Source organism: Rhipicephalus microplus, chromosome 2 (assembly GCF_043290135.1).
Source record: "Rhipicephalus microplus isolate Deutch F79 chromosome 2, USDA_Rmic, whole genome shotgun sequence".
NCBI lineage: Eukaryota > Metazoa > Arthropoda > Arachnida > Ixodida > Ixodidae > Rhipicephalus > Rhipicephalus microplus.
In genome coordinates, this window is record NC_134701.1 from 289,392,519 (window position 1) to 289,408,025 (window position 15,507).

The window sequence follows — 15,507 nt, forward strand, 5'->3', positions numbered from 1 at the left end:
CCAGCGGACTGCTCGTAAACCGTTCTAGGCGGTGTGCCCTCAACGAGAAGAAATTAGGCGATTGCAGCATTTCTCCCTGAAGCAGACATACTTATTCTCTTACACCAGCATTTTGTAGTTTTGAGTGTCACGATGTCGAATCCAAAAGAGTTAGCTGTTGGCCTTCATATTGTCACAAGGTCGTGATGTCTACAAAAACACGCAGCTGTTTTCACGAGTGAACTTTTCATTTGGGCTAACCTGTGCCCGAAAAATGGAATGTAACTCTACAAGCAATGCACCCTGTAGATTGATAACAGCGAACATAGAGCGTCGATCGTCGATAATCTAGCCACGGAGCAAAGTGCGTAGACGTTTATACATGTGCAATCGAAGATTTCAGCGTCTTGCTAGCAATCACATAAGTTCCTCAACAAACTTTAATGCATCGTTACTAGAATAAACTCAGTTAGAAAGCTCCACCTGAGAGGGGGGCCTAGTGGTGGTCGCGAGTACTAGTGGCGCTGCAGCTCCTGCGTCCCGGGCAATGCGTGCAGTTATCGGCAGCGACGAAGGCAAGCGATTACTGCGACAGTGCACCGTATTCACACGTCACTTCTTGGGCTGTTCTTGTCATGGCGTAGTTTCTTGTACGAAAACGCGTTTGTCATGTACAAGGTATAGCGAGAAGGAGCATATTTATCTACCTTGAGGTACGCGGACTACCTTTGCGCCAGACTCCAACAGTGGTGACCGCAGTGATGACTCTGCTTCATGCAATTAAGCTTGTTCGTTTGTTTATTAATTTATTTATTTTCTTTGCCAACATGGTTACATTGTGGCAGGGGCCAAGATAAGCAGCTTGAGAAGCTCAACATATACGGCCCCCGATCTCTTTCACCCTGCATTGACTGGCTAGCAGACAGACGATAAAAAAATTTCATGTCTATGCTTGCACATTACCCGGCAGTTCATATTGTTGTTGAAATGAAAAATCATTCTATTGTAACAGACTAGAAAAGGGTAGAGAAGAGAAGCAAAGGAAGACGAAGATTCTTGGCACAATCGCAGTGTGCTGCCGCAAACGACCATCGTTCACCTCCTGTAAACAAAACCATCTTATCACAGCTCGCTGTTACAGTTGTGGTGGACGTGCTGGGTAATCGACACCCGAAGACGGAAGGTGAACCGCAAGTTCTTCGACGGAGCCGTCGCATTGCTGGACTTCCACCGAATCCATCTGGGCTAGACATGTCCCACAACGCGAATGAACACCGACCCCTCTCGACTTCTGCGCCGACCAGTTCGGCTCCACAACTGAGAGATGCTCGTCTCTTTGCTGGCAGACCAGATGAAGACGTCGAGGCTTGGCTCATCCATTACAAACGGGTGAGCGCCGCTAACAAATGGGATGCCGCTTCTCAGCTTTTGTACGTCGTGTTCTTTCTGACCGATACTGCATTAATGTGCAGTATCGGTCAGAGTATCGGTGTGCAGTATCGGCAGTATGTGTGCTACGAGAATCGGGAGGAAACGCTAACGACGTGGGAAAGATTTGTTTCCGAAATCAAAGAGCGTTTCAGCGACCCAACAACGATAAAGAAAAGAGCAGAACAGACGCTGATGCAACGCGCTCAAGTGCCAGGTGAAACTTGCACGACTTACATTGAGGAAGTCATAAAGCTATGTAGGACCATTGACTCCGGAATGTCTGAGAAAGACAAAGTCGGGCACATTCTAAAAGGAATCGCCGAGGATGTTTACAGTTTCCTCATCGCGAAAGACACCTTGACATCTGTCACCGATGTCATTCGTCATTGCCGCAATTTTGAGCAACTAAAGACGAGGCGCATCACGCCAAAGTTCGGCAGGCTGCCCAATGTGACGACCATCGCGAGCATAGACAGCAACCAGACACTTGATCTTGCAACAACAATCCGACACACTTGATCTTGCAACAACAATCCGACAGATCGTACGTGAAGAACTCGGCCTGTACGCGCAAGTGGCAAACCGCCCAAGCACTCATCCTCCCTATCAGCCACCAGAGTTCGAGCGAAACGTTGCTTCATTCTCCTCGCACCGAGTGGCGGAGGGCTTTGAGGATTCTGATGCCACACCTCAGTATCAGCCACGTCTATACAATAGAAGCCCTGCCTATGACGCACGATCACGACGAGCACAGCCACATTCTTATACTCAGGGTTCTCAGCCGGACTACGTCCCGCTGCGGCAAGGACAGTACCAACCCTACTACCAAGATGTGACTTATGACGAATACAATGAATTCCAGAGAGCGGCAGAAACCCATTCTTTGCAAGATAACGAACTTCCTCACCGACAGCAGCGGCCCACGATTCGTTCCATTCAATATAGTATAAACCGTGACCCTCCCGTGTGCTACAACTGTGGTTTCACTGGGCATATTGCTCGGTATTGCCGCCAACAACGGCGCCAATCACGAAGGACACCAGCCATGTCTTCGCCACCAAGACCCGGTGCTTCATATGACCTGCGGACAACCGACTTGTTTCCAAGGGACCGTTTTTTGCGCGAGACCAGGCGCAGTGATTCGCCAGCATCCGAGCGGAGTTTGACACCACCATCCAACCGTTCTCGTCGCTCGCAGTCTCCTCTGCGTCGTTCTTCTCCGCCGCCGGGAAACTAGCATCCGCGGCCAATGGAGGTGAGGTCGCCGGACGGTCTTTTCAAAATATACCTCTGCCTATTGTTATGATCAAAAACAAAGTGAATGTGTTGATTGATGGAATACCGACGATGGCGTTAGTTGACACTGGGGCGACTGTGTCTGTGATGAGCCTCGCCTTCAGAAACCGCTTAGGTCGCAAAGTTATGTTTTCATGGGACGATACAATCACCTTTCGTGGTGTAGGCGGCGAGTGGCTTAATCCTCTTGGTGTATGTGCTGTCAACGTTTCATTGGCTGGAAAAGTATTTGTATCGGAATTTCTGGTTCTATCTCGTTGTTCGCACGATGTCATTCTTGGTATCGATTTCCTAGAGCAATGCGGTGCTTCCGTTGACTGTGGTAGTGGGGAAATATCACTAAACAATTTGTTTCCACCGTCGCTTTCCGAAGAAGACTACCGTGGCGAAGACAGGAACACACTTAGTGTGATTGATGAAGTGATAGCACCATCTTGGTGCCTGACACCCGTTCAAGTCTCTTCCACAGCGGTTGATGATGCTTGTGTTGACCTCGTAGTGGGGCCTCTGCGCAAGAATTGTTTTAAGAAGGACATACTTGTGCCTTGTTCTGTTGTGTGCATGACGAAAGGAGTAGCAACATTGTGGGCGCTGAACTGTTCTGCCACGCCGGTTGTGCTTCCTCGCGGGATGAAGATAGCTCTCTTTGATGAAGCCTCATGAAACTCGATAGCAGCAATAGCTACGGACCTCCCCACCTCTTCCTCTGCTTGTGATATTCGCCATAATGAAGATCTAATGCTCGCTATGATCAGCAAGACTCTCAGTACGACGGAACGGCAAGCGCTGGTGCAGGTCCTTTCCCGGCATGTTGCTGCTTTCGACTTCAAACATAGAGATGCACCCCTTCAGTTACCCTCGTCCCGCACTCGTCACAGAATAGACACTGGCTCTGCACACCCCATCCGCCAAAAGCCCTACCGAGTGTCATCCTCTGAGCGCAAAGTTATCGCCGAACAAGTAAAGAACATGCTGAACAAAGGGGTCGTGCAAGAGTCGTCCAGCCCGTGGGCAGCCCCGGTAATTCTTGTCAGGAAAAAGGATGGTTCCTGGAGATTCTGCGTAGATTACAGGCGTCTAAACACTGTGACGAAGAAAGATGTATATCCCTTACCACGGATTGATGACGTCATAGATTGCTTGCATGCCGCTTCCTATTTTTCAACGCTTGATTTGCGGTCAGGTTATTGGCAAATACCTATGGAACCCGGCGACAAAGAAAAGACTGCTTTCATAACTCCGGATGGCTTATTTGAATTTAATGTCATGCCTTTTGGCCTTTGTAATGCTCCAGCCACCTTTGAAAGATTTATGGACACAGTATTACGTGGTCTAAAATGGGAGATATGCATGTGCTACCTTGACGATGTTGTGATCTTTGGCCGTACGTTTGAGGAACATAACAACCGTCTTAGTCTTGTTCTCGACTGCATCGAAAAAGCCGGGCTGGTTCTGAATTCTAAAAAATGTCGCTTTGGCGAACGTCAAACTCTCGTGCTGGGGCACTTGGTCGACAAGGATGGCGTCAGACCCGATCCTCGCAAGATAGAAGCAGTGAGCTCTTTTAAATCACCGCAGTCCGCACGAGAACTTCGCTCATTTGTCGGCCTATGCTCATATTTTCGTCCTTTTGTTCCACGATTTGCGGAGATCGTGTATCCGCTGACAAACGTCTTGCGACAGGATGCAACCTTCAACTGGACACCAGAGTGTGACGCCGCATTCTCACAACTTAAGTTTGTACTAACGTCAGCACCACTGTTGCGTCACTTCGATCCATCTTGCCCGACTGAGGTCCACACGGACGCTAGTGGTATCGGTGTAGGTGCGGTGCTTGTACAACGTCACAATGGCGCAGAGCATGTCGTGGCATATGCCAGCCGTTGCCTAAGCAAATCAGAACGCAATTACACAGTTACGGAACAGGAATGTCTGGCAGCTGTTTTCGCTGTACAGAAGTTTCGTTGTTATCTTTACGGGAGGCCATTTAAGATAATTACCGATCACCATTCGTTATGCTGGCTGGTCGGTTTGCGTGACCCCTCTGGCCGTCTCGCACGTTGGGCGCTGCGACTTCAGGAATAAGACTTTACGGTGTCGTACAAGAGTGGCCGTCGTCACACTGACGCAGACTGCCTCTCCCGGATTCCTCTTGCGACTACTGACTGCGATGCTGAGAATTTTGACGACTGCCTTGCTGCTGTTACAAGCACGTTCCCCAACGCGGCTGATTTCCAGAGAGAACAACGCAACGATCTCAACTTGGATCCTCTTTTTGCCGCCGCACGTGCCTCCCAACACAGCGGTCGCTTTACGGTCCGAGACAAGTTGCTCTAGAAAACTAACTACTCTAGACCTGGAGCACGTTTTCTTCTAGTTGTCCCCGAGAGCCTTCGCTCCGAAGTTCTACGTGCCATGCATGACGATGCGACGTCCGGTCACTTCGGCTTCATTAGAACGCTGAACCGCACGCAGGAACGCTTTTACTGGCCCAAGATGTACGAAACGACGAAGCGTTACGTCGCTAGCTGCGAGACGTGCCAACGTCACAAGCACCCGGCCACCGCTACACCAGGTCCCCTTCAGCCATTAACACCACCCAGCACACCTTTTGAACAAGTAGGAATTGACATTATGGGTCCATTTCCGTTATCTAACAATAAGAAGCGTTGGATAATCGTCTGCGTAGATCATCTTACGCGGTATGCCGAAACCGCAGCTATTCCCTCTTCTACCACTGCATCCGTGGCGGACTTCTTGCTTCACTCCGTGGTCCTTCGCCATGGTCCACCGCGTGTTATTATCAGCGACCGTGGCCGCCAGTTCACTGCTGATGCCGTTGAAGAATTACTACGCATGTGCACGACACAGTTCCGTCATTCCACACCGTATCACCCACAGACGAATGGCCTCGTTGAACGGACAAATAGAACGCTGACCAACATGCTTGCCATGTACGTTTCTTCCAATCATAAGAACTGGGATGAAGTGCTGCCTTTTATCACGTACGCGTACAACACGACAAAACATGAAACAACGAACTTCAGCCCATTTTATCTGTTGTACGCAAGGTTGCCACTAAGCCCTCTAGACACTTTCTTACCCTTCATTCTACACAATGACGACTCTGTATCAAACACCCTGTGCCTCGCGGAAGAAGCCCTTCGAATCGCTCGTCTTCGTACTCTGGCCTCTCAACGTCGTTCGAAGGAACGATACGACGACCGTCACGAACCGGTTTTACGTATTCGAAAAAGGTGACTTGGTGTTACTTTGGACACCGCAACGCAAGCGTGGATTGTGTCAAAAGCTTCTGTCACGATATTCAGGCCCATTTGTAGTTTTGGAGCGTCTAAGCCAGCTCACTTACGTAATAGCTCGTCTTTTGTCCAATGGTCGACGATCGAGCAGAACGCAGCTCACTCACGTGGCTCGCCTGAAACTTTTCCACCCTCCTTGTGCATCATAACTCGCCCTACGGGCTTCGTCTGCTTGCGGGGGAATGTAACAGACTAGAAAAGGGTAGAGAAGAGAAGCAAAGGAAGACGAAGAGTCTTGGCACGATCGCAGTGTGCTGCCGCAAACGACCATCGTTCACCTCCTGTAAATAAAACCATCTTATCACAGCTCGCTGTTACACTATTATTGTTATTATTATTATTATTACCTGCAGCAGCAATTTGCAGATATGGCATAGGTGATGCTGTTGAGTATTATGCGTATATTGTGTACGATAATTGCACAACAGTTACGTACACAGCAATTCCAAAACTTGAACAACGCTTGAGCTTCGCCTTCAGTAAACTGCAATACCGTAACCGGGCCCTGTGCGAATCACCTTCTTAATTACAAGCCTGGCTTCAGTTCTCAGTGCATGCCTCTACCATGCTATAAGGAAGTGAACTTCTGTGCGTGCAACAATGGACTTTTCAAACTATCGTAGAATGTCCGTTGAAAGTACAACTGTTAAGTGCCAACTACGCCTATCCGTGAAGCACCCTTTACGCGTGGGGAAGGCAACATGCAAACATATGTTTGAGCGCTCTGTGAAGGGTAGGCCTTTAAAACACCTACTCGTTGCACATTTTACTCGTTTTAACGCCTGGTGCAATTCTACACTTCTACCACATAATAGACAGTTATACTTTACCTTTAGTGCGATAGCGGAGGTTAAGGGAATGACGTTACCGTGCAGCATCTCATAGTTAAGCGAGATAGCGTTGACGTGATTTACGTGGTCCAGCTGGGATGAAGGCGCCATCTATCAGAAGTTTGCGAAGTGAGAACATTGAAAAGGAAAATAAAATGAGAATGTATGCCTGTGTCACTGCATAAAGCATTGTTACAAGTTTATTTTAGTTATAATAAAAGCAAAATCATATGAAACACGCACCAAACACGAGAACATTTGTGTTGCCGATTTGTTTACATCGATCTTGTAGTTGGGCATAGAAACGTTCGAAATAGGAAGCTATCCGAAAAAGTGCGCCAACTTATCTGTTATACTCGGTCGTCGAAGCTAACTGAAGGCAAGCGAAGCCACTTTAAACAGTCGTTTGCTGCAAACAAAGTGAATCTTTGAATAACCACGCCAAAATCACTTCGAAGTGTGCGTCCAAAAGCGCCGCCATGTTTTATGAGCACGTACACCTACGCTACCAGGGTAACGCTAAATATGAAAAATAGCGTGTGTACGGTAAGCGGTAAGGGTAACGTACGGATCTGCGCATGCGCACTTCAATCCCGCTATCACAGTATGCCCGGTATCCCAGTAAGCCTGGTATACTATAACTGTCTAATATTGCGTGTGTTAACTCTTTCATTACCGCATGAAAATGGTTACTTTTCATGCCTCAGGAAGATAGTCTTTGCCAGTTTGAAAAGTACTCCAGCATACATTGCAGCTTGTCAAATTTTGCATAATGTAATGCTCTTTCTGTAATGCTGTAAAAGAAAAACGACATTTTGAAATGATTAAAAATGTGAAAAGTGTGTAATTTTTTATTGCCAGGTGGCAAACAGTGCTAATGTTTATAACCAAGGCGCCAATCTTCCTCCAAAACACATGGCGCCCCTTGAGCCCCTGAATGCCCAGTTTCCATATCGAGGAGCTACCAGAAATAGAACAGCAAAATGAAAGGCATGCAACAAACAATTCTCTCTATACTTAGAGTTGCATCACAGTGATATTCAATCAATTGTCAACTGTCACGCTGCCTCCAAAGCAGTGGATATTTTTTATTTATTATATATTTTCCTTATGAACCAAGACAATCATATATAAGTGGTCATCTTTTACCAGTAACCATGTTTTGTTACATTTGCTTCATTATACAGCAGTAGATATTTTTCTCAATCGCAGCGTTACCATTCTTCAACCTTATAGCAGATAACGGGGTGTGGCACATATCCGTGCCACTTCTTTCTGGTGCAGCTCAGTCCACACTGCGAGCGTACTACATATGTGGTTGCGTTCGCAGAAAAATTGGATAATTGACAACGTGCAAAAAGTGCCTAGCATCTCTAGCAGGTATCCCTGGGGCAGCCACGCCCAAACCACTTGAAAGTGCACTCACTCAGAAGAGGTGTTTTCAAGAAGCCTGCTTATATCCCCCCTTGCGGCCTTCCTCCTACATTAAAAGCAATTGAGAAAGGTGTCTAGAGGCATTTCACGAAAACCCCACGGTTGGTGACCTCTTTTAGACTGTTGGAGCAGTTGCCACTGCATCTTTAGGTTATACCACTCATAAAGAAAATGTGATGGCTAGACTAGGAATCTTTCATATTGTGATGAGAATATCCTTTTTTTTTTTTTGCAAGAAAACCAATCAGGAACAGTCTAAAAATGTGGAAAATGCGGCAAAGAAGGTGATGTTGCTGTAGCATTTCCGACTCCACCCTCGATTGAGAGCCACCGTGACGACTTGCCTGGTGAACAGTGTAAAGCACGCATACTGCTTTTTCGAGAACGTCTTTTTTATAACTAGTACAAAACATCAGCATTGTTTTTCTAGAGCATTTTTGTATTCCAGTAAGTAAACTTCTTTGACGTTTTTAAAGACCTGTTTTTCCTCTAGGCAAGACAGCTCAGGTTAGAATGGTAACGATAGTCACAAAAACAATGCTGAAAATGCTCATTCCCCTAGAACCCAACGTACTTTGTAGTTAAATGCAATGCAGACAGCTCAAATATAGGCAGGATATTGATTCTCAGCCAACTCGAAATGGGCAACGCATCTGGGCCAATCTATACAGGCGACCTTACGCGAACCCACATAAGCAGTCCACAAATGTTATGCGAAAATGTCGACTGGACGACAATGAATGGTCAAGTTTGATAGTAGTACAACAAGAAAGCTGCCGCGAGCAACAGTGCAGTGGTTCTCCGCGGTACATCGCCATAACAGACGATGCATCGAGAGTAGCGCAAAATCTGACTGTAGCGCCACTAGTTCTCGCGACCTTCATTCGGCCCACTCTCGTCCGCTGGCAGAGATACGGAGCTTTGATATTGAGTTTATTCTAGTAACGTTGCTGTAATGTACGCGTTGTGCAAGTAATCTCATTGCAAGATTCTAAAGTTACCTAGATGGTCCCCAGTCATTCAGGTGCGGTTAGCGCAAGGCAGCATTACACACGTAATGGTGCGGTAACAATAGAAAGAAAGGAGTGCATGCGGCATTACCATTAGAACATTACACATTGTTGCAATTGCAGACTTTGCTTCGCCGGCGACACTGATCTTTATTTATTTTACTTTTTAAAGTTTATATGGCAGAAAACTTGCCACATTGTTGCCAAGCAAACACCGAGCACTGCACACTTTTTAAAGTTTATATGGCAGAAAACTTGCCACATTGTTGCCAAGCAAACACCGAGCACTGCACGCGCCTGCCGGTTGCTCGATAATGGTGTGCAACATCACTGCCGTCTTTATAGTTTGCCTAACAGCTTTGCTGTTAAAACGTATGTAGAGTCGCATAATAAAACATGCACACGAACGCCACCTCAACAAGAATCATGCAGTGTGTTCACGTGGCGCAAGATTCATGCATGATCCAAAACATGATGTTTGCTATGGACGTGAAATTTTATATGAATGTGGTTGCCTCCTTTGCTCAGTCTATGATGAAACTCTCAACTAAATTTAGCATTGCACATTCAAATTGCCGTTTGGATGCGGCTTGGCGCAGCATGGCGCAATTGGCGCAGCACTTCCACCCCTATAAAATACGTCACAGCGACATTTTCTATAAGGCCTTAACTCAGCCAGTCTACTTTTTCCAGTTGTTTAACATTTGCAGTATGGCAAAACTACAATGTGCTTCACACTCGATGCACATGGCATTAACTTTGCTACCTAGTATATACCATGACGCTGTTGACATGTGGGAATTAATTATGCTCCTGGAAGAAAGCTTGCCAATATATTTGTGTGAAACAAGTGTGCACAATTGTTTCAAATGTACCTAACATTTTCCCAGAAAGCTGAAATGGAACATCAGTGACTCAATGAAATAACAATGGCACAAGCAGAATGTACTGAAACTTTAAAGGATGCAAGCACTGAAGAACACACTAAGATGCAAGCATTTAGCCTTTGTCACAGCTTGCCACAGAAGGTGCAGCTGCTACATATGGCTGATGAGACAAAATCATTTCCCACAGCATGCTTTGAAAGGATTACTGCTTCGAATAACGAATGAGATGTGAATGTACATAAACAAGCAATCGACAAAATAGCTTAGAAAATAGTAGGTGAAAAAAGCATGTCACTAAACCTATATTGTGCATTGCTCACACTTATTACTAAATCAAAATTGTTTATATTACTTACATCATTCTTCGGAGGCATGTCTTGAGTAACTTGAGGCTGACTGTAACTGAATGGCATGCCTGGCAGCATGGAAATAAAAAAAAACAGCAAAATGAACAGCAACAAATAAGTTTTTCTTGTCTTTTCAACTTCCCTGAAATACGAGTGCTCCAAAACACCGAAGACCCACAAAGTGATTGAATTTTTAAGCACCTGTGGCACAAGAAAAGTAACTTTCAATGCTTTGCAAATAAGCTTAACTGGTAAAACTTTTCACCATAAGCTTAGGATGAACTGAAATGTATTTAGAACCATACAAAGAACTTTATATAACAAACTACAGCTGTGTGAATAAAAAAATTTTGGCTGCAAAGCAAATTTGAATATTAACGTGTGAATCGAATCAAATATTTTTCAAATCTTTCTCGAATATCTTTAAAATAGTTTTCTAATAGTACTTCAAAGCAAAATTGCAAAAAAAAGTAGGAGAGGATTCTTAGGCATGCTCTTATGAGATAGCAACATCAAAGTGTTTCTTTTTAGCAAGGTAGATGAAGCGCTGGAGAGATGATGTTTCACAGTTGTCTTATTCCGAATGTGGCAATGCAGAAACTGGAGTGTGTTTATATACTATCTGTGTCAAATGAAACCCGAACAGTGGCAAGCCTTTGCGATGGTACAGTGCGCACCATCCGCTTATCACCATGGACAGGCACGCATATACGCGCAGAGCTGCCGAACAGGATGTGAGCGCCTGTCAATCGTGATAACTTAACGTCTCGCACTATACCATCGCAAAGGCTTGTCGCTGTTCGGGTTTCATTTAATGCGGATAGTCCAATATTTGCCGCAATCAATGTTGTCGACAACCCTTTACACGTAAAAGGCAAAAGTACTGATTCTTAGCTTCTCTTCTTTTACCGTCTGTGAACGTCCAACTAATGTGGTAGACAAGGGTGAACTCCCTTCGTGTTCGGAGTTCCAAATCTCCCTAGTAGACATCAATAAAAACAATATCTGAAATGGTGGATGCTAAAAAATCTTTAGTGTCTGATTTTTTTTTTACACTTATTGCCCAAATTTCAGGTCCGGAATGGAATTACTGAGCCCCCACCTTTACTTTTCAACATTTGAGCGATGTGGCACCACCAGCATGTACAGGGAATCCTGTATGCAACATATACTTGCGACCACAGTGGAGCCTGACAGGCAGCTTTGCCGCAATACCGGAATGTGATGAGGCGAAGCATATTAAAAATCTGGAGAAGCCATTATTACTCGAACATTGATTGCATATGTCTGGGCCTTTGGGAAGTTTAATCATAATTGATAGGCAGGTTTGCCTCAATACGAGTGTAATGAGGTGAAGCATATTAAAAATTTAAAAAGGGCCAATCACCAGGCCCCATAACAAATTTTAGTTACATCGTGTACGTTGTTGTGTGTCCGAGAAGGATCATTATGCCACAAATTTTTTTTCATTGGTTCATTACGAGCTGAGAAAACTGTTTTTTTGAAGTGGCGCGAAACGAGGAAGAAAGGAGGCGAGCTCGAAACCCCTGCCACTCCTGCACGTTGCCTTCGTAAGTCAAATCTAGTTCCTACCCGCTCTGGCATTCGACCAAGAGGTCACGTGCACCTGACGTGCACGAACAAGCCCAACCCCCGAGCACGCGAGCGGCGTTATTTTGTTGACCAGCGTTGTTTTGTGGTCTACTGCCTGCTTCTGTGGGATGGTTTGTAAATGCTGGCTTAGACGCAGTAGAATAGATGAGCACAATGAGTGCGCGAACGCACAGGATCGTTACTTTGGCTTTCACGGCTGTTGTCTGCTCGATGCGCTGACTATGGGGACACGAACGCATGCAAAACGCCGGCACATTAGCTTCGCATCTTGTTGTAATTAACGAGAAAAAAATTGAAAAAAGACGCACACATTCCCTAATTGCATCTCATGATTTATCCAAACTTTTATTCATCTCTTCAAGCAACAAATTACATAAACTACGCATGTCATGTTAAATAATTTTCACCGTATCACATGCCACCGTTGGCAACGTCAGAGCACAGTCATCTACGTAGAAGACCAACGTCCCTGCACTGCTGCGCACGGTCCTCGTCACATGAGCTATCGGCCTAGGCATCCTAAGTCCTTGCAAGTCCAGCTACTGACCTCGTCAACGAGGCTCGCAACAGCCTGGACATTGCAGTCCGCTTTCACAAAATCGTACGCAGACACTTCGTCTGGAACTGCTGCCGGGAAGAAAGACGACAACTCGTGAAACGCGTCGTCTATGCGCTTGTCGACTTCACCGGTTCCCGCAAATTCTGCAGTCTCGAAGCCTGCCTTGTGGAGCAGTTGACCACTGTGTCTGTCTTCACGTCTCGCCAGGAATTGAAAATCGCCGTAGGAGAAAACTTAGCGGAAATTTCCGGCCACTGCTTCGTCATCCACTGCTGAATGTCCTGGCTGCTAACAGCTTTGATTTTGCCAAAAATAGTTTAGCCAATGATGTTCTAGCGCTGCCTAAATCCGTGAAGCCACCCGGTGTTGTTGGCAAAGTTGTTTCACCGAGTGCAGCAGCAAACCATTTGACCTTGGCAATCAGCATCGGGCCATCCACCAAAATGTTCTTCCTGCGCACTTCTAAAAACCAAGCATAGAGTGCTTTTTCTACATTCTCATGGGCAGGAGCGCGCACATGAAAGGCTCCCGAAGTTCGCTGCTCTGCCCCTTTTGCCTTAACATCTGCTTTGTTCTTTAACAAGGTACTCAGACTGCTCCGTGATATCCTGAAGTCGTCCACGATAGTTGAACATTTCTCGCCCGCCTCAACACGCTGAATAGCCTTCAACTTCGTGGCAAAGTCAAGGGTCTTGCGCTTCTTGACACTGGCCATAGCTGCACAAAAAGTCGACAAGTCAAGGTGTCTGCAACAGCTTCGCACAGCACGCACGCAAAAGAGAAATGCTGCACATGCAGTGGTACGTAGGTGACGCACGAACGGAAGCAGCACAGTGCTCACGAGGCGATGGCTATCTGCGAGGGCAACAATAAAAGGCGCCAGCTGTTCAAAACTCGCAAAACAGCAACAAAAAAGTAAAGAAGGCAAAAGGAGCAGGACGTCGGCTCCTTCGTTTCTGCCAACAAGTTCGCAGAGACAGAATGAGAGAGAGAACGAGAAATGAAAAAAGAAAAATCCATTCCGCAAGTTAGAGATTGTGCAGTCTGAGCCCTCTCACCCCTACCTTTTTTTCGAGCGTTTCGGGTTTTGGCAGAGGCGTGGTGCCGCGCGGAGGTCGCTGGGTGCTGGGAGTGCCAAAGCGCACCGTCCAACTCGCACGCACAGCAGCACTGCCACGGATATCGCGGGGCATGGCGAGTGCTGAAGCGCACCTTTCAGCTTGCGAGGCATTCGATATATTTGAAGGCGGGTAAAAACACCATTCAATACAAACGTGTGAATTTTAGTACATTTACAAAGGAATTTCAAGATAGAACTTACGAGTTCAATATAGCCGAAAATTCGATATATGTGGGTTTGATATATCCGTGTTCGACTGTATATGGTAATAAAGTCACATATTATTTCTTAGAAGTGTATTGCTGGGCCCTTCAAAGAAAATTCAGAACGAAAACACAGGAGAATATACACTCACCAATTTGGGGCTTGAAATCAAAGACCGTATGGCTTTCAAACCTTTGCTTCTCTTGGTACATGATTGGCTGGAAAATTTTAAAGAAAAGACTCAGTCACTGTCACTTGAATCAATTTGTGTGGTTGCACTCAACATCACTGTACAACATACAATATAATATCAAATAGAAAGGCCAGTGCAGTTTTCTGGCACACGTACAGGGGTGCTTAATAAGAGTTGCAACAAGGGGGCCATGGTTGAATAGGCCCCATATCATCATTATCATCGTTCACCATCATCATCTTCATCATTCTCGGCCTGTCTTAGTCCACTGCACGATGAAGGCCTCTCTGAATGATCTCACGTTTGCTCTATATTGTGCAAGCAGATTCCATTCTATGCCTGCGAACTTCTTAACTAATCTGCGATGTACAATCACCAAGTGACATCAGGTAAGCAGATATTTAAAAAACGGAGTGCTATAGGCGTTTAAGAAAGATTTGTGGTTATTTTTTGGGGTACAAGTCTGATCGAGATCAAATAGCCAAAAAAACATACAGTGCAGAAATTGATTATAACTGCAGGAAGTGCATAAGATATCTTCACCTGATTTGTTTGCTGAACTTTTTCACCAAGTGATACCGACCTGATAGCTAAGAATACATTGTATTCTTAGCTACCTAATTGAGTTGCAACACGTGATGGAGGAGTACGCTCAAAAGTGTGCTCCCAGATATTCATCTTAAAGTGCTGCTTTAGTGCAATTCCCTGCCATGTACAGTGAAATCTCGGTATGACGAACTTCAGGGGACTGTGGAAATTTGTTCGTTATTTTGAAAGGTCGTTATAGTGAAAGCTCGAAAATTAACCATAAACACTTATTTTTCATCGACCAAAAAGACTTACCATTACAACGGTGGGTCCTCGAACTCGTTTTTCATGAGAAAGAAAACAAAACAAATGCACAAGTAAACACCAAAAAATGTACGTTTACTTTAAAGAAGTCTGTGATTTTTTTTTTTTTACGCGAGCAGCACAAACTTTGCAGCATGAATGCCTCCAGCTCATCCACATTCCTGTGGTGCGATTCGTTTTTTTGGTCACAACGGCCTGCTTTTTTCTTTGCAGTTGCCGAAGAATATCCATTGTCTCGCTTAGCGAAAGATGCGTCCGCTTCTTCGTCCCAAGCAGAGATGAACCGATTTGTAGTATCACCGCAGCGTGAACGCAGACTTGCTTTGCGGACGCGATAAGTAATCACCGAAACGAGATGAACATGACTCAAAAAACAAGGCCTCAAAAAAAAAAAAAAAAAATCCCGAAGTGTCACGGCTGTCATACCCTCT

The 15,507-nt window shown here is 45.6% G+C and overlaps 1 protein-coding gene across 1 annotated transcript in view; it reads right to left on the reverse strand.

Annotated features, from left to right (window-relative positions):
- LOC119162414 (uncharacterized) overlaps nt 1–15,507 on the reverse strand; it is a 71,893-nt gene that overhangs the window by 23,348 nt on the left and 33,038 nt on the right. The window contains exons 17-18 of the mRNA XM_075882236.1: nt 14,183–14,249; nt 10,544–10,602 (exon numbers count right to left, since the gene is read on the reverse strand). Of these exons, the coding sequence (XP_075738351.1) occupies nt 10,544–10,602; nt 14,183–14,249 (126 nt within the window). The remainder of the gene's footprint in view (nt 1–10,543; nt 10,603–14,182; nt 14,250–15,507) is intronic.